Source organism: Ischnura elegans, chromosome 7 (genome assembly GCF_921293095.1).
Source record: "Ischnura elegans chromosome 7, ioIscEleg1.1, whole genome shotgun sequence".
Lineage (NCBI taxonomy): Eukaryota > Metazoa > Arthropoda > Insecta > Odonata > Coenagrionidae > Ischnura > Ischnura elegans.
Genome location: NC_060252.1, coordinates 8,338,080 through 8,356,981, shown reverse-complemented (window position 1 = coordinate 8,356,981; position 18,902 = coordinate 8,338,080). Strand labels below are relative to the sequence as shown.

At 38.4% G+C, this 18,902-nt stretch overlaps 1 protein-coding gene across 1 annotated transcript; it reads left to right on the top strand.

Annotated features, from left to right (window-relative positions):
* The first annotated feature begins 1,272 nt into the window (after positions 1-1,272).
* Positions 1,273-6,034, top strand: LOC124162770. The gene is made up of 7 exons (XM_046539404.1): positions 1,273-2,319; positions 2,481-2,611; positions 2,877-3,276; positions 3,539-3,606; positions 3,710-3,911; positions 3,988-4,153; positions 5,929-6,034. Exons 1-7 carry the CDS (start codon positions 2,073-2,075, stop codon positions 5,981-5,983), a joined length of 1,269 nt encoding a protein of 422 aa, XP_046395360.1. The 5' UTR covers positions 1,273-2,072; the 3' UTR covers positions 5,984-6,034.
* The last annotated feature ends 12,868 nt before the right edge of the window (positions 6,035-18,902 follow it).

Genomic DNA, 18,902 nt, shown 5'->3' with positions numbered 1-18,902 from the left:
TACTTCAACATACTAACCAAACACCGTACGGGACTTCAAGATAGATTTTCATTATTACTATAAGAGCACTGAGTAGGTACGTACCGTGTATTCCATCGGTAGAAAGGGGCAAATAAAAAGAATGATTGCACGAAACAAGGAAACATTTAATGAATTATTCATCATAAAACTACAAAAATTTCATTTCAACACGAGAAAACCTTCATACTTTCAACGGTATATCACAAATTAACACTGATCAAGCATATTTAGTCAAAGTCATATCAACGCTAAGTTTGAAATAACACAAATGGTATCAAAATGCAAAAGTTAACACTTCCAAATAGATAGCGTAAAGTATGTCACTCAAGTTCACAATCACAACACTTGACGCGATGATACTGATGATACCTTCCGTGACATCCGCGGAATCTCGGTATTTTTCTCAACGAATGTATTTTAAATAGCTCAAAATGTTCAATTCAAGCGACAAAAATGTTTTCTAATGAAATAATTACCCTTGTGGTAGCATCGGACTCACAGCGAACAATGAGGCAAACGATGTAAACAAACCGTGGCTGAAGATGAAGGTACATTGTTACAATACTAATAAAAATAATTTCGTCACTGCTAATCCCAAGAATACAATTATAATAAGCGTAGGTGAACAATTATGTAGCAGACAAAGTCCTCTTCAAGACAATTATACTTGAAAATTCCAATACATTGAGCACCAAATGTTGCCGGTGTTCTTCTATCAACGACCGTTGAATCCTTGAATAAAAAGGCTTTTTTACTTGGGCTAGAAAAAATCCTATGGTAAATACGGCAAAATCTCGGAATACAAGCCACATCGCACCAACGGGAGTAAGAAATTGTGTTCGCAGAGTGAATAAACATCGTAAATATCTCACAAAGCAGTGATCAACTCTTTTTAACTTCTTCGCGGGCTGACGAATAACAGATGGCGTTTTCGGAGCCTCATTTGTTTAATGCAAACAAAGGGGAAATATGATTGGTCGAGGCGCCTAGCCTCGCGTGCGGGTGCCACTTTCGTACCGACAAAAGCATTACGTCACGAATTTGTCGGTTGCACCGACAATCTGTCGGTAGCGGCGTTTTGTGAATCACATTTCTATCGGTGCTACCGACGATCGTCGGTAGCTACCGACACCGACGATCGTCGGTATCCGTGTACAGAATTCCGCCCCTGGAGTAAGGGGGGTCACCCTCCCCCGAAGCTTATTCCTAATGATACCAATGCATTCATTCAATTATAGGCCCACTTTAGGAGTGCCCTGGCGAAAAATCTGTGTAACAAATATGTGTAAAAATATGGTACATTATGTAAAATTACATATTTACTACACTTTTCTACTCACAAAGTTACACAAATCGTACAGTTGGTACATCCTGTACATTATTGGTACCACAGCTGTACTCAATGTGATGCATAAGATGTTACACAGATTATACCACTAAGTTACCAGTCTATTCATACACCAGAAGTGTACACAATTTGTACACATCAATCACCATTTTTGGGTACACAAATGTCATCACAATTTTACCACTGTGTCGCGATACCAATAATTTACACTCATAGTACAGAGATATTACCCCACACTTTTTCTGTACTTACAGGCCATTCTCACCAACTGTACCCATTTTTCGTGCATGTCATGTACCACATTTTTTTGTCAAGTGTAGATCAACACTCAGTGTTAGAGGGAACTTTTGTTGCAAAATAACTTACTAGGTTTGAAAAGAAGATTTTATTAACATCAGATTACAATTTATCCATGAGGTACATCAACTTTCCTTTCCAACCGGATTTATTTGGAATTGAGACGGAGGATAAATAACAGTATTACGCCATAGTGAAGAACATATCGAAAGTTACACTTTAAATTCATGAAGTATTATTTTACTCTTAGGACATATCCAAACAAACAACTGAATGCAGAAATTCGTAACCACGTTGCTTGGATTTTTCCTTACGCGTCGGTTTATGTACGTTTGGATTGTTTGTTTAAGTTTTGACGTCGGTCTTCTCTAGATTTGATTCGGTAAATCTGCGCTTTAGATAAATAATGCCTTATCCAGTAAATGACAACTGTGTTGCTGCTGCAGCTGAAAAAATCCCGGAAGATTGGCTTGTAGCGTGTAAGCACACGGATGCACTGGACGAAACGGTTAGAGTGCATCAACTCGTTCACCACAAGCCGAGGCATGATAAAGACTTTAATCCCGGGCAAAAGTACCTGATAAAGTCGAAGGAGTGGAGTGATGCGAAGGACAAATATCAGCTCTTCAAAGTTTACATTTGTAGAATTGCCGGTAAGTTTCATCCAAGTCGCCTATTGTATTACTGAATTATGTCACGAGGTATGACTTAGGTATTTTTTGAAAGTTCGATTTGGTTTGTGTTCAAAGTTTCAAACCTTAAAAAATACAATACACTTGCTATAATTATTATTATCTACGGGATGTATCCACAGAGAATGAAAAAGCATTGAACGAAAGCATCCAGAAGTCCAGGTTGAAGTGGCCAGTTTTGCGACCGACAGATTCTGATGCTCTTGGGTCTGAGAGTGAAGTAGAGCGAGGAAGATTGGTGCAACCGAAGAAGGTTTGTTTTCTCTCTTATTACGATTAGTTATTAATTATTTTCTCATCATATGTCGTGAATCCTGTCTTTCCAATAAGAAGCATATTATGTGTTGATTTACATGACAAAACAATCGAACATGAGACTTCACTTGAATCTCAGGTTCGATAGAGTTCTCACATTCTTATTTTATTGAATCCCTGGATGAATTAAATTTAGCATTCAACACTGGCCAATATTTATATGCAAGAATATGGCATACTGATAACATTTTTTCCTATTGCAGTCCAATGCAGAGAATGAAAGTAAGAAGAGGAGTGCAAATACTTGTAGTACGGACAAAATGCATGAGTTTGTCAAGGCAATCACTTGTGAAGGCAAACCTGGGGTTTCAAAGAAATCTAAGTTGTCCAAGCCTGCCAGCCTCAATGAGTGTGTTTCAAAGTCTTCATCTGGTAACACCTTCCCTTGTGGCTTAGACCAAGATTCTGAAGTGAAGAAATACAAGGAGGAGGCAGAGCACTGGAAATGTGTTGCTCTAGAAGCAAAGAAAGATTTAGAAGCGAAATCGATTAAAGATGATGCGATCATCTCAAGACTTGATGACCTCACCTCTCAAGTTACCAATTTGACCTCAGAGGTATCAAGTTTAAAATTTTGCTTGGCCTCTGTCGACTCTACTCTAAGTAAGTGTGATTCAAAGCATGCTGTAGTGGGTCAATGGTTGAATAAGTGCCTCTTCCTTGTTAAATCCCTCCTATTAATCTTTCCTATGATATTTTATTTCATTTTAAAATTTTAAATAATTGACATTGCAACAAAGATTAATAGCTTCCATTTCAGCAACAGCTACTGCTATGCATTATGCTCTTCTTGGAAGCCTTTTTCCCCCTCTTAATTTTACAAATTGTACTAAATCCAGTCTTGAATAATTGTGGCTTGTTGCAGATGCTAAATTGCCTACGAGTGGTGTCGCAAGTGAACTAGCTTCATGCAGCAGTGCACAAGGACAAGAGGTAAAATCTAATTTCTAGATTCTAGATTGTCTCCTACATCGTGATCTTAACATTCTTCCCATAACTCCTTTTTTTTTTCATTTTCATTTTTTTTTCATTCAAGGCATTTATTGCACCAGGAATACCAATTGCTGCAACTGCCCTAAGAGTGATGGAGTGCGAAACTAATAGCAGGAAATGGTGCAGGGCACTCCTGCTAGGCTGTTACAGTCGAGAAGAGGCCAAGCGACTGAGGTATCGGGTCCATGACCAGAATAAGGGAGAGCTTGTGCCATTCGCAACACAATTTGAAGCAGCAGCTAGAGGTATATATATATTTACAGATATTCCTGAGTTGCACTTGTAGATATAATTTATTGATTTGTTATGGTTTCCCTGCAGCTCACTACGAAATGTTCTTAACCAGAACTGGATTTGAGGGCAATCACTCAGCACTGTCTCAAAAGTCTGCGGAGGTGATGACCATGCTATCAAAGCTGGCCAGAGACTTGAATGGACGACGGAACACTGGCATGGGGAAAAAAAAAATTGCAGAGAACCTGGCTCCGTAAGTTGCTTCAAATTTTATTTTACCAATTGGCTTAATATAAGTTAGCTTGAATCAACATGGTATGAGGTAAAATAAATAAGAGCAGGGTCATTCCATGTCAACTCAACCAATTTTTGGGGGGTCCCACGCCCACCATCTCAGATTTTGATCATTTTATCCCTGTTGTTAGTTTCAACCTTAGTTAAGAAAAATCCAAAATATTAAAGACCCATTGCAAGTAATTTCCAAGATATGAGTGTTTGAAGTCAATGAGGCACACACAAAAATTCTGCGCACCAGTCAAATTATTCAAAACTACCATATTTGTGCCCCTGTAGCTGTAACCATGCACTATCCTCCCTCTTGCAGGAAAATTAAACCTGAAGTTGCTCCCATGATTGATAGTGCTTCTATGATTTTTTAGTGATGGTTATAAAATGGCGGGCTACAGCACTTATATTTCAGGGCTTCCCCCAAGAGGTGAGTTGAATTTGAGTGTTGAGGTTCCTGTAAACCCCTATCATTCTTTAAATGTATATATATAAATTTTTAATTTCCAAAGAGTATAAAATGGCAACATTTTAGAAAATATATGAATTTACTAGATATTTGCAATTAGGCAAAAAACTGGTTGAATATGTACCTATTTGAAGAATGAATACATACCTCTGACCTCTAAGCCTGATATTAAGCACTCTAGGCCTTCTCAATAGCAGTGACTGTGCAATCTGCCAAGGTGTACTGACTTCCTGTAATGGTGTTACGCACTGTTACTAGCATTAACACAAATTTGTTTATGTAATCCTGCACTAATCCTTATTTTGGCCACGTGTTTGACCTAGCCTTACCATCAGATGTCAGGAAATTCACAAGAATTGTACCACCCTCAACTGTTTGAACAATAAAGCCATTGTAACATCTGTTTTCATTCACATCAGCGATGTAATATCCAGGTGCATGATGAAAATATATGGGAAGTGGAGACATTTAGATATATGGAGTTCAAGTCTGCTTTTGAGTTTGAGCACTTTCAATGTGTTAGTTACTTTCATTGGAATCCCATGTTTCATGTTGCTATGCTTTAGCTCTCAACACAGAGTAGACATCATTTAGGCCATAGGTGTTTGACATCTAAGATCAGAGTTCTTGTGCGTAAGACCATTACAGGAAGTCAGTACACCTTGGCAGATTGCACAGTCACTGCTATTGAGAAGGCCTGGAGTGCTTAATATCAGGCTTAGAGGTCAGAGGTATGTATTCATTCTTCAAGTAGGTACATATTCAACCAGTTTTTTGCCTAATTGCAAATATCTAGTAAATTCATATATTTTCTAAAATGTTGCCATTTTATACTCTTTGGAAATTAAAAATAGCTTGGCTGCTAAATTTAAAGAATGATAGGGGTTTATAGGAATCTCAATACTCAAATTCAACCCACCTTTTTGGGGAAGCCCTGAAATGTAAGTGCTGTAGCCCACCATTTTACAACCATCACTAAAAAATCATAGAAGCACAACAACAGGGAAAAAATGATCAAAATCTCAGATGGCAGGCGTGGGACCCTTGTTGAGTTGACATGGAATGACCCTGCAGTAACTTAAGGGGTTGTTATGTATGAAAATATTGTGAAACATTAAGTCTTCTCAACCAGTTTCATTTCATTTTTGAAAAAATAAAGATTATTTTGCCAGAAAAAGTGTAATGTTATGCATTAAACCAAATTATTGTCCATTTTATCATGTTATAAAATTTTGCTTGACATATGTTTTTAATTTTACTTTTTCATTCAACAGGAACTATCAAGATCATCAAGAGGGAGTAGGGGAGGAAACGACAGATGATTTATAGTAATTCATCAAATATGTACATACACTAATAAAGATTGATTTTTAAACATTCTGCATTTATGTATTTAAGTTTAATCCTAATTGCATGGTACCCTTGATACCATTATTGTACACCTGTGTACTAAATGGTACTATAGTGTACATCATGTACACATCATGTACCACTGCAGACTGTACTCACTGTACACAATTCAGCGCCAATTGTTACACAATATACACACAAAACCTACACAGATTGGGCCACTTCACCACAAAGTTACACAGATTGTACACTGGAGTTATAACTATGTACACTATGGTTACACACAGCCTTCACCATTTTCCTACACTAATGGTACACTCCAAAGTTACCATTAGGTTACACAAATGTTACCATTCTTTTTCGCCAGGGTGGATATCACGATAGTATCTTGATTTATACCCCAGGTGTAGTACTTCCAGATTCACATCAGTTTTTGCTTGAACTCACCTGCCAAATCACCACTAAAGCTTGGACTGCTACTTTCAGCCACCTTTCACGAATGATTTACTAGTCGCCTTGTAAATTTGAGCAGGCTTCCAAGTCTCCTCTTAATCATCAAATTTAATAATTTAGCATTTGCCTCCTGGCAGATCTGAAACTTCACATCATTCAAAATCAATCTCCATTGCTCTCTTATATTATTAATGTTGCCTCAGTGGCAAGAAAAAAACAATAAGTAGAAGGAATTCAACTGCATTTGGTGAGATATGGTCAGGGCCGTTTACAGGCATTTTTCTAGAATAAGCAAATAGCACTCCCATGCCCCACCACAAAAATAACCCGAGAAGTAGTAGGGATTCTCTCCAGATACATTTTAAAATAAATAAAAATACTTTAGGAATAAGGGTCGAGACTTAAATAGGTATCAGCATGAACTTAAAACGTGCTTGCTCTTACATATTGAATATGATATTTTTAGAGCATAAAAACCAACTACATACAAAAATTCAGACTACTATTACGAATGAGTCCATAGCTGATGGAACAATTGTTCCATCAGCTATGGACTCATGATCTAATAGCAGTATATGTTAACAGACGACTGGACGAGTCCATTTGGGAATAACAAAAACCTGAGTATTGGGGGTTATGGGTTTACAATATATACTAATTTCTACATTTATATGGTGGAGTATATTCTTTAACCTGCTTGTTTGATTAGCACTGAACATTGGACTGAGTGCTCAGGCACCCTATACGGCCGCATACTAATTGCTTACTGCTTAAACCGGCCCTGGACATGGTGGAACAGTATGTAGAATACATATTGTATAATTTTATGATTTTTTTACAGGCCTCTATTTCTAGGTAGACAGTTGCAGTCTCTGTGAAGGTCCGGGGTCCATTTTCCTTAACACACCTTGTACTCTCAAATCTAACACTGCATCGATCACCAAATTAAGGGACTTACTGAGCACTACTGAAACTGATATACTCCTCCAGGAGAAATATCACATCAATTGTGATGAATGTACAGTCACTTTCAAAAGTTGGTCCACATACCTGGCGCAGCCGTCTCTGTTATTCTCCGAAGTCGACCTTCGCATATTTCTTATGCTTTCCTAGTCTGCTGGGGACCGATTTGATTTGATCGGATTGTGCAAATGGTGAAAGTTGACTACTTTAACCGTTGCCAAGAGCCCCAAGCACGATTTCAGAGATATGAGGGTCCCGCTGAACCCTCCCCCCACACAGCCAAACAATTCCACCATCTAAGAAAGCGGAGAAGAATTTAAGGATTTTTCTGGCGTGAGGGGAAGTGAGAGGGACATCCGAATCGTTCGGTAAACTTATACTGCACATATATTACAAATAAAATTTTTGGAACATTTCGAGCATAATACTCCAATATTTTTTTCTCAACATGGTCTTGATAAAAATACGAAAATATATACTCCAATGTTAATATTGTCGTTTGCGTCACGGGTACCATCCATGCTCGCGTTCACTAGTGTCGAGGGGGAAGGATTTTCAGATTTTTTCAATGTTTACAAGTGAAATATCAGTTACTTCCCAAGTTTAAGTTTATTCAGAGTACAAGTGGTGCCTACATTTTGAATACGGTAACTTATTCCCATCCTGTTAATATAAAATAAGAAGTGGTATTTTAATTTTTCCCTAGAAAAACCACCGGCAAAGAAATTGTTTTATAAGAGAATATAATTTTTCATTATATTTTTCAGATGAGCGATCGGATTGCCTTGAATTGCTTAGAAGATAAGTAAATATAATTTTTCTCTGAAAGAAGTGGCGAGATATTTATGGGCATTGAGAAAAATGGCAAACTTTCAGACCGTATTGTGTAGTAGGAAATGTTGCCCTTTTCTCTCTGGGGAATACCCATACATTAGTATTGTTTGGTGTTTTTTTAAGAAAAATAGAGCGAGCGAGAAATCAGTGTGGCATTATGATTGTGAGTCAACCATTTATAGTGGTCATGAAAAAACAAAATTTTCCTGCCCTTCTGGAATGAAAAAGGGAGTATATATTGTTATAATGAAAGGTATCCAGATAATGTTGGATTACATGAGAGATTTTACGAATCACCCCGCCTGCACCCCTCCGAACTCGAACTTACCACTTAAATTAACAGTAACGCCCATTGCATTAGGGCCCTTTTATTCTATCCTTACCTTCATCTTTCTCCTCCCCTCGTACCTCAAATCTCTCCTCTATGGATAGCACTTCTTCAATTCTTTTCCTCTCCGAGCATCTCACCTTTCCGTTGTTTTTTTATACTCACATCTCTGATGCCTTCATTCTTTTTCCATCCATTTTCTTTATCCAGCGCTGCATCACAAGCTTTATGTTTGGTAGCTGATACATATCGTTTTTATTAATTGCGTGGAAATAGTCACCAGGTACAGGTATATTTGTAGGATAATAGAGCAATATGCATTGATCGTGTTTGGTAATAATGTGTTAAAGGTATAAGTAATCTAGAATGTTATTTTGGAGGCAACTTATAGAATACTCTTTCAGATGTAAATTCCAATTTTCTCCTCTTCCTTTCATGTGCGTTGCGACGCAGATATGTCTCAGTATTTTTAGTACAAGCAGACTACTCAGACCATCTGTCTCAGAATACTATCACAGTGAGAATCGCGTGACTGAGAACTTATGCTTCACCTTGTGTTCTGGCACCGGGAGTCGGGGAGGTCGCGAAGAATCTAGGAATAGAGAAGAATGCCTCGGTAAGATTTTGCGGATGGTGAAAGTCAAACTGGTCCATTCAATGCACAGAAGGCATAAGCAATACCCGAAATTCGAGTGCAGTGGAGAACGTAATTGCTCGCACTGGTCGTGGGGACCGACTTTTGAAAGTGACTGTACCATTATTTATATGAGGCTATTTTTGGACCTCCCTCCCCTTTAGTGAGATATCCTAAGATTTGGCATGACCCCCTCCCTCTAATGTGACAAGAGGTTGTTCAAAATGCAAATTTTCACAGTAAATGCATTAATCTATGCTTCAATCCAGTGCCGCCGACTCCATGGGGCCTGAGGGGGCCCGAGCTCCATCAAAAATTCATTACGGGTGTGATGAAAACATGTATCAGGCTTGTCGATTTTCCCCGGAGTGTCCAGATATCAAGATTCGAGTTATCAGGGTTCCAATGTTGATCATGACTCTTCGAAAATGCTTAACAAACTTTAAACTCGTTAATTATAAAATTTCCCCGGGCAAGATCACCGGTTTGGGCACCCCCAATATTTTTTGTTAGTCGGCATCCCTGCTTCAATCCGTTGGAAAAAATTAATTACAATTACAGTACACTCGCGATTATCCGGGTAGGACGGCACGAATAATCGAGAAACACGGATAATCTAAACTTTAACTTAAACGCCTTGTAATGTTTATAATTTACGTAAAACAAACATTATATTACTATATATGCAGTTTAGGATGGTCCTTGTTTTTTAAGTTTTCGAGTATCTTTTGGGACGCCCCCCAGTTTTGTTCCATTTGGTGAGAAAATAAATCGTGAAAATTATTTTTGCAATCAGATACCGGGAAAACGTGCCGCATCGCACTTAAGTTTTAAAATATTGGCATTTTTCGGACATTGGTGAAGATTATAACACACTCGGATTATTCTAACACGTTTTTGTCTTCCACAACGAATTGTTAGAGATTTGCAGAGAAGCACCTCAATTTTTTTACATTTGTGTCATTTGGTTCCCGAGAGAGAGCGCGCGCCACCCCATTCAGACAATTTGTGTGACACGCGGGTTGCATACGCTCAAATTTTGTTAATCATTCTCACTCATCGCAAAAGCATAAATTTCTTAAGATAAACTTTAACCTTGGTCATTATAACCATGAATGCTATAGTTATCACTGTTTATTACCAAAACTAAAACAAAGTAGGGCTTCGTATAGAGCGTTCCACATTTAGTTGACAGTATGGGCTCTTATGGAGAATCGTTTCCCATGTTAATCTCCATAAGGCCGGGAGCGCGGTGTTGTCAATAACAGCACGAAAATTAATGTTGCGTTATGCACTGATTAAAAATTGCATTCTAATGTAGAAAGAAATGCTGCAATCATTGGTTTTAATAGTTTTTCGCTAAAAATTATAACAAAAGCTATAAAAAACATTTCCTTAAATTTCCGTCAGAAACGTGTATTTTTTTACTTTATCTTCTTCTCGCAATGTCTGCCTGACCGTTTTCTGTATTGAAATAAATCTTCTGTAAAAAATTCTTCACACTATTTTCTCTTTGAAGGTATTCACCAATTGTACAAATATTGAGTAAAAATGCTGTTATGCCTACGTAACACCCTTTAGGACAAGAAATTTTTGAGTTTTGCAAGGTAAAAAGTAGTCGCTTACTAACTTACGTTTCTTACGTCGTAGGTCCCTATATGCTGCGTATCAAATGTGAAGAAAACTACAAAGTTATTTTTGGTGAAAAAATCATTAACTTACATCAATTCTGAAGCGAGTTACAAGGTTTTGATCTTAGGAAAAAATATTACGGCGCCGCTGGGCCGGGCTTCTTGCTTTTTCTTGCGCGCAGAGGGAAAATTCTCGGGCGGAAAAGGAGTTTTTTGTCAATGCATACTATGAAATGTATTTATCTATTCGTTTGATATACTAAACAGAGAATACTCATACGTCGTAACAGTAGTGTTTTTATCTTAATACATTGATGCACGAAAGTAAGCAAGCGGCTTGGAAATAAGTCGCTTTCGCCTTGGGTGTTTCGGTCCCATCGCGGAAACCAAGAAAGAGAATATCTCATTATATGTGCGAAACACTACCCCATCCAGTGCACGCCTTTTACAAAAGGGGGGTTGGGTTTTTTCTGAGTTCCTTTCATAGGGTACCATAAAACCTGCACCAGAATCGACCCTAGCCGAAGGGGCCGTGGGAAGAATTTACGACGGCGTTCAGTTTGTCGTTGCATTATTTTTTGAGTGAACAAGTGTTGTGTGGTCTGCTGAATTTGAGAATTGTGAAGTGTGTTTTACACTTATCTCTGCTGTAACACGCCCAATCAATATGTCCGATATAAAGAAGAGGAGAAAAGGTGAGAAGCTCTTAAGCCGCGAAAGACAGTTGGTGCTCAAAGTCTTCTCGTACTTCAGGAAATCTCTCATCATTAGTGAGGCCTCCCGAGAGACTTCGAAGGCTTCTGGGTGCTCGGAGTCTACTGTTTACAGAGTGAGAAAGGAAAGCTCCCGTAGTCCATTGGTAACTCCTTCAAAAACTAAAGAAATTAGACAGCCTTACAAAAATTCGAGAGCCGTGATTTTCGACGATTTTGTGAGATCGGGAATTAGAAGGAAGGTACATGAATCCTTCGTGAAAAATAGTCCACCGACTTTAAAATCCATCTTAAACTCGGTATATATGGATAGTATTCTCCCAGATTACAAAAGGACAACAGTATATTGTCTTCTTTTGGACATAGGCTTCGTGTACGAACGCAGGGGGAAAAGAATCATCCTTATCGAAAGGGATGATATTATTCGTTGGTGGCACAATTAATTACTTAAGGCAGCTAAAAAAAATATCGTCGCGAACACAGGACGAGTGTATTAACAGGCGAAAGTTGGATTACTGTTGGAGAGATAGTCAACATTAGTTTACGAAACAAACAATTAGAAAATCCGCGTCAAGCTTTCCTTGCTGGAATAAATACTGGGCTTGGCCCCCACCTCCCGAGGAGGACGATTTGTAATTATACACGCAGGAACGGAAAATGGGTTCATAAAAGGAGCATCGCATGGGTTTCTGTACAAAAAGAACTCAATGGATGAGCATGAAGAAGTGGGTGGCGAGTGTTACGAGAGATGGTTTGAGCACTCACTTCTTGCAAACTTACCCGAAGGATCAATTATAGTGGTAGATAATGCCTCTTATTACTCAAGGAAATTGGAATCCTTGCCTACTACAAGGTGGAGGAAAAAGAACATTAAGGAAATTAGCTTTGAAGATGTCAGCTTGAAAAGAGATCTTTAATTTACAATAAACCAAGTACGGGAAAATTTTGAAAAATTCAAGATTGATGATGTTTTACATAAAATCGCCATTCATGTAATACTAGCCAGAGCCAAAAAATATTGCATAATACGGGAGGAATAGAAATTTTGGCTCATTCAGGAGTGGCGATAATTTTTATTATCCTTCAATTTATTGTTTTTTTTTTACATTACAGATTATTCATTATTCAGCTTGTGCATTGAATAAGTACATACATGAAATAACAAAAGATTTTTCCTTTTATATTGCAGCAAAGGTATAGTAATTTACGCTAAAAAATTCCTTAATTTACGCCGTCTTTCGTGCGATCCCTAACTCCTTTTTGAACTAAATCCATTTTGGCGCCATATTAAGTTGGTTGCATAAGCTGTTAGGATGCCTGCCGGCGGAGCGGAAGCTTGTCAACACTGTTATCCATAAGGCCCGTACTCTCAACTAAATGTGGAACGCTCTATAGCACTAGTTAATAGGGTGGTTTCCTATTATTTTTTCACTGCCTAAATCGAAAGATTATTACTCCTGGAGTACGTATTTCACGCTTTTAGATTTTTAAATGACGATATCTATTTTTCACGATTAAATGAATAGTGAAAATTTTCAAGCGCGCAAAAACGCGACGGGTAAGTATGAATGCCGAAAAACTTCCGTGTGACGTCGTTCTGGCTTCCGCTGCCGCAAGTGAGGTGACCTTGGAACGAGGCTTTGAGCGCTGATACGACGCAGGATGCTAGCAGGTAGCAGAGTACCCTGCTAGCTGGTAGTGCTTGGCTTAAATAAGGATTATTAATACCTTATCAAACGAAGAAATCTTTCCGACCTTAGCCAGTTTTAATAGGCGATTATTAAGGCAAGTTTCCCTGAGCTCTGTGCCTCATGCATGCATTGGTAATCTTCAGACGATGTAAAACTCCTATCTACTCGTATAGAAACTAGGCCGTGTCCCAATCCACGGTTATGCACCCTTCGTGCCCTTGGTGACGTCACGCTCAGGAAGTGACGTCAGGGAAGGGTCGTCCCAATACGCGTAGTGCAAGGGTTTGAAGGGCGTGAGGAGTGTAGGGCACGAAGGGTACGAGAAAGGTACCTACGTGCCCTTCGGCGGTCGACGATACAAAAGGATCGGAGATCACCACCCCGGCAGAATGTTTTAAACACCTAAAATTATTCATACCTGTTTAAGTGAATGTTGTTCAATCAAATTTACGGAAGTTTTCATAATAATTATAAGGAATAAAGTTCAATATTAGGACAAACGTCCGTTCCGTGATGGCTGGCGTAATGGCAATGGTGTGTACATTCGTGTCATCTTAAAAAGTTAATCCTGTTGAGTAATTTAAAGTTTTTTCTAATATATCGCATTTGCTGCACAAATAATAAATGAAGATACTATTTTTGAATTGCGTCTTCTGTGCCATGTGCTATTACTCTCATACTGTGAAGTTGGCTCGTTGTTTTATGGCTTACAGGCATATATTACAAGCCACTTTACATGAGTAAAGTATTTTGCAAAAAGTGATAAATATTTAACAACTTGATGTGAATGAATGTGGGACCTAAACATTATATTCACCGTAATTTACATTCCCATCTCCGAATCATGTGCTTCCATAGTGGAAATGTTCACCCAATTATGAGTTCATCAAACTCGGAATTTTCGTTGGTTTTATTGTAGAAACGTTGTAAATGAAGGTACTTTTAGTGCTTCCGTTCATGAGCATCCATTTGGTGAACAGGAAGGGGATTAAGTGTCAAATTTAGGTTTATTGTCGAATTTAGTCAACAAATTCGTTGTTATCAGAAGCAATATAAATTCCAAAAGCTAGAGATTTAAGAAGGTTATTTTTTATTATCCCAAATCATGTATCTCTTCATTCAGTTGAACGTAAGTTCGTATGAAGCCAACTATTTATCTTAATTGAATGGAATACTGAGTGAAGGCTCTAATCGTGAATTAGAAGTATGTTTTAACTAGCTTTTCATTAATGTAAATGTATCATGCATGTAATTCTTCGGTAGCGTGTATTCTCATTTTGTTCCTCTGAACTTCAGTTTATGTCGATGCGGATTATGTGGTACGAGGTTATGTAGCACTTGAGTAAACCTACTTAACGATCAAGGTTACTATTTGTCATCAACTTTTAACAATATATCAATCAAGTGGAGTGGTTTCTGGGGTAGTGGTACTGGATGGTGAAATGTTATATCACTGCATATATTACCCTTTACGCCGTATTTAAACTTAACGTCTTTACTGATAAACCTCACCATAGTCTGTAAAATTAGTCGGATGTTACCTTTCATGGCATTTTAGCAAGCCTTTTATTACACCAAAGAATTCTTTTCATGTGATAGGCATAAGTAAATATTTTATATTTACAACTTATTCTTATTAATACTTAAACAGCACATGCATGCTCCATGATATGTTGTATTTAATCGTTATCTTCTTACTGTAATAAGGACGATTTAGAAACGATTTTTACAGTAAAAAACATTTATTATGGTTGATTTTGCACAAAATCAGCATTTGTGGAAACCGTACCTCATTTGTTTATGATTCACACAGTAGCCAGTTTCTTCCTTGGCGCTAGCGTCGGTTGAAAGAGCACGAAGTGCGGAAAATTTCCCAAGGGCGGATAGGGCACAGGGCGCAGGGTACACCCTTCTGGATTGGGACACGGCCCTAGGCCGTGACGTCACGTGGAGTGGAATCGCATGGGCGCCAATCTAGCCTTTTTCAAATGAGGTTAAAATTGACCATTAACATTCGTCTAAACTGCAATTTCTAAAACCAAAATAATTTGTACATTATGAATAGAATAATTGTGGGTAACGAATCGCAATCAATGCCTTTCGTTTTCTTTGATGAAGGAAACTACCCTATTCTCCATATCTAAAATCTAACAATAAGTGCTTCTGTCTAAATTCAGCCTGAATGTTCGCAAGATCTTGGGAAAAAATGGACTTTGGTGCCCGATCGGCGGTGGTTAATAATGTCCAATTTTTAGAAATTTCTTACCTGAGCCCCTGGTGTAAGTTGGCAACTCTCCAGCATCGGGCATATTTGATATCTTTCATTTCTGCCCATCGGTTTCTGGGATATCTATTGATGTTTAGTACAACCTAGAAAACTAGATTTTTAATGAGGTATTAATCCTTCCTTTCTCCTCGTGCACTCCTACCCTCATCAACCACTCGCTCACTCTCGGTGCGATATCTCGGGAACCAAAGGACAGAAAAGTAAGAAAATTGAGGTGATACTCTACAAATGTCTAACGAGTCGTTGTAGAAGACAAAAACGTGTTAGAATCACCCGAGAATGACATAATCTTCACTTATGTCCGAAAAACGCCCAAAAATACCAAAATTTCAAAACTTTTAAGTGCGATGCGGCACGTTTTCCCGGCATCTGATTACAAAAATAATTTTCACGTACTATTTTCTCTACAAATGGAACAAAACTGGGGGGCGTCCCAAAAAAAGATATTCTAAAACTTTAAAAATAAGGACCACCGTAATGCAGTTATTCTGCTATTTAAGAGTGCTTCCCGGACTCAATGAGAGCTTTCTTCGCCAATTCGCGATCTTTTTAGCGGCGATAACATGGTTGTATTCGTATTAGTAATGCTCCATGTAAGGCCTGGTTTCGTAAACCATACATCCGTGGCTGTGTGATCACAGATACAGAAAAGTGGTTTGTACCAATGCTTTAAAACCACTGCTCGACGTCGGAAACTTCACTATCAGGCACCATGCCACGTAGTCGCGTCCCGCAGAAGTTGCCCGGGTTGCAACTGCTGCGCGACGTGTATCCGTGATCAAGGAGCGCGGTCGCGCACTGTGAGGCTTGGAAAACAGGAACACGGTGCTCCCGTGAATGCATCTAGCGCGTGATCGCTTCCGTTTTACGAAGGGGATTTTAACGGAAATAAAAGCGCGGTGTATCCTAACATTAATGCCGTAATTCGGATGATTTTGCGTCCGATACTTTTTATAAAGGCTGCGGAATAAATTGAGCGAGAGTGAAAATCATACACGGATAATCCGCAGCCGGATAATCGGGAGTCCGCCGTAGTTTAACACGTTCACGCCGGCGTGACCCACCGGTGGGTCACATCAGTTTTCGCCATCGGGCGGCGTGACCCACCCGTGGGTCACACTCTCCATAGATCTGTAGGAGATTTTTCAGCGCAACAGTTCTGTTGTATTATATCCTGAATTGTCCTCCGCCAGATAGATCTTTTAGGGTTTCAATTACATTTCCTTTTTTTATGAATTTTCGCATTAATTAACTCGATGCTCTTATTCGAAAAATTTACTTTCACTCAGTATTGATGTATTTATTCGTCTTTTTTGGGTAAGTAATAAAAAGAGGAAAATTATATTGATTACACTTTATATAGATCCCATTTTTAATAGTATAAAAATAAATACATTAATTATGAATTTTTTTGAAACATTCCAAGCACAATGCAGGTTGATTCTTACAATCTGGGCAATAAGTTACAACTTTTTTGGTTTTCTTCATCGCTGCTTCTCTTCCATCTTTTTTACTAATTGAATTATAGCACTCTTTACATCTTTTTCGTATTACTCTGGTCGCACCTTCGTACTTTTTCAGAAAATGTTCTTTTTTTTTAGAGGCCGGTGGTGTTGCAGCTATCGTTGGTTGGGCAAGTAATGCGGTAATAATGTTCTCACGAAATTGTAAAATGCTCAGCTTTTTCTGGTTATCTAATTTTTTATGAATGCACCACGCATTTACTAGCATGGTGCCGCAAATTAGCTCAATTATAATTTTCCTATACCACTTTATGGTCTTCCTCAAAGATGTATAGTATGAAGACATTTGATAAGATATATCAACACCTTTCTTTGCAGCATTGTAGCTTATGACGGTATCTGGTTTTCTAACAGACTCGCTGACGTCAACTAAAGTACATTTATGAGTTTTGCACGTTGTCAACATGAGTACAGGCCTTTTGTCTGTCCACTTCACAAATTTGATTCCATCTGAATTTTGTAGACCTAATATCTCACCCTTTTTTTGTTTGATTTTTGCGGCCTGGGGCAAATGTTTTCTGTTAGAGCGTACTGTTCCACACAGGTATGTATTTTTCTCTAATAGCTCTTTAGCTAGAGGAACACTTGTGTAGAAACTGTCCGTATATAATATGCGACCTTCATACAGGAGTCCATTCATGAGCTTCATTACAATGTCATGCGCATGTCCCTTTTCAGATGAATATTCTCTTTTACCTGAGTATACACTCATATTATAAGTGTAGCCTTCAGGAAGGCAAAGCTTATACACTTTGATGCCGTATTTATGTCGTTTACCCGGTATATATTGGCGAAATAAAAGACGCCCACGCCAGGGAACCATGCTTTCATCAATCACTACTTCTTTTCCAGGTTTCACATGTTTTTGGAAATTCTCATTTATTTTATGAAGAATTGAGCTAATCTTATGTAAACGATCTTCACATCGCGCTTGACTGTTATCGCAAAAGTGCCAAAATCTTAGAATAGCTAGGAAGCGATCCCTATGCATAATACTTTTTATAAGTGTGTTCATGTACATTGGATCATTCGACCAATAAAGACGAATTTCTGGAATATGAACAACACCCATGATTAGTAAAATACCTATAAATTTATTCATTTCTCCGAGGGTAACCGGTACCCAAATTTGCTGCTGTTTTCGGGAATTGCCTACTTCATTTTTAGCATGCGAGTTTGTAAATTCATTAGCATATCTATTAGTTTCTCTTACGATATACTCCAGCATATCATCTGTAAGAAACAACTTATACAGATCAAGAGGACTTGCACAGTTATTTGCCGACAATGACAGCTCTAAATCTTTGCAGTGTAATTCTAGTGCGGACGTACGCGTAGTTACTGGACCCCACTCAGTGTTAGGAACTTCTTCAGTTTCATCACTAGATGAATCTGATGTCTCTGAACTGAAATTACTCAATTCCGATTCAGAAGAATATAGTATTCTTTTACGGGCCCCCTGCCTACGCGAACAACTTGGTTGGCTCAGATCGTCTTCTGAATCGTCATCAATAAGCTTGCTAATGCAAGCCGGATCCAACCCCCTCTTCATAATCACAGTCAGAAGTGAAAAAAGTCAAGACAATTTAGACTAAAATTTACTCCGGTCTACTCTAATCTCCACTCCGGTCCTTCCCTCTTCAAGTGTTATTACAACGGTATATCTCTGTAGTCCTCATAAACCTGTTCAATAAAAAATAATGGTTGTATATTTCCGTAAACCGGAGAGTTTCAGCTCAGATATGCAATGTCGTGAATTACTATACAATTACTATCTTACCTTTAGGGTTGAATTATCCTACAACTGAGATGTCATTCCAGTCAGTTATTATCTGGTCCCA

Bases quoted from the DNA above. Each gene is read 5' to 3' on its own strand.
- LOC124162770 (XM_046539404.1), top strand. From the start codon at position 2,073: ATGCCTTATCCAGTAAATGACAACTGTGTTGCTGCTGCAGCTGAAAAA. The intron at 2,612-2,876 runs GTTTGTTTTCTC...TTCCTATTGCAG, and splicing joins GATTGGTGCAACCGAAGAAG to TCCAATGCAGAGAATGAAAG. The intron at 3,912-3,987 runs GTATATATATAT...GTTTCCCTGCAG, and splicing joins ATTTGAAGCAGCAGCTAGAG to CTCACTACGAAATGTTCTTA.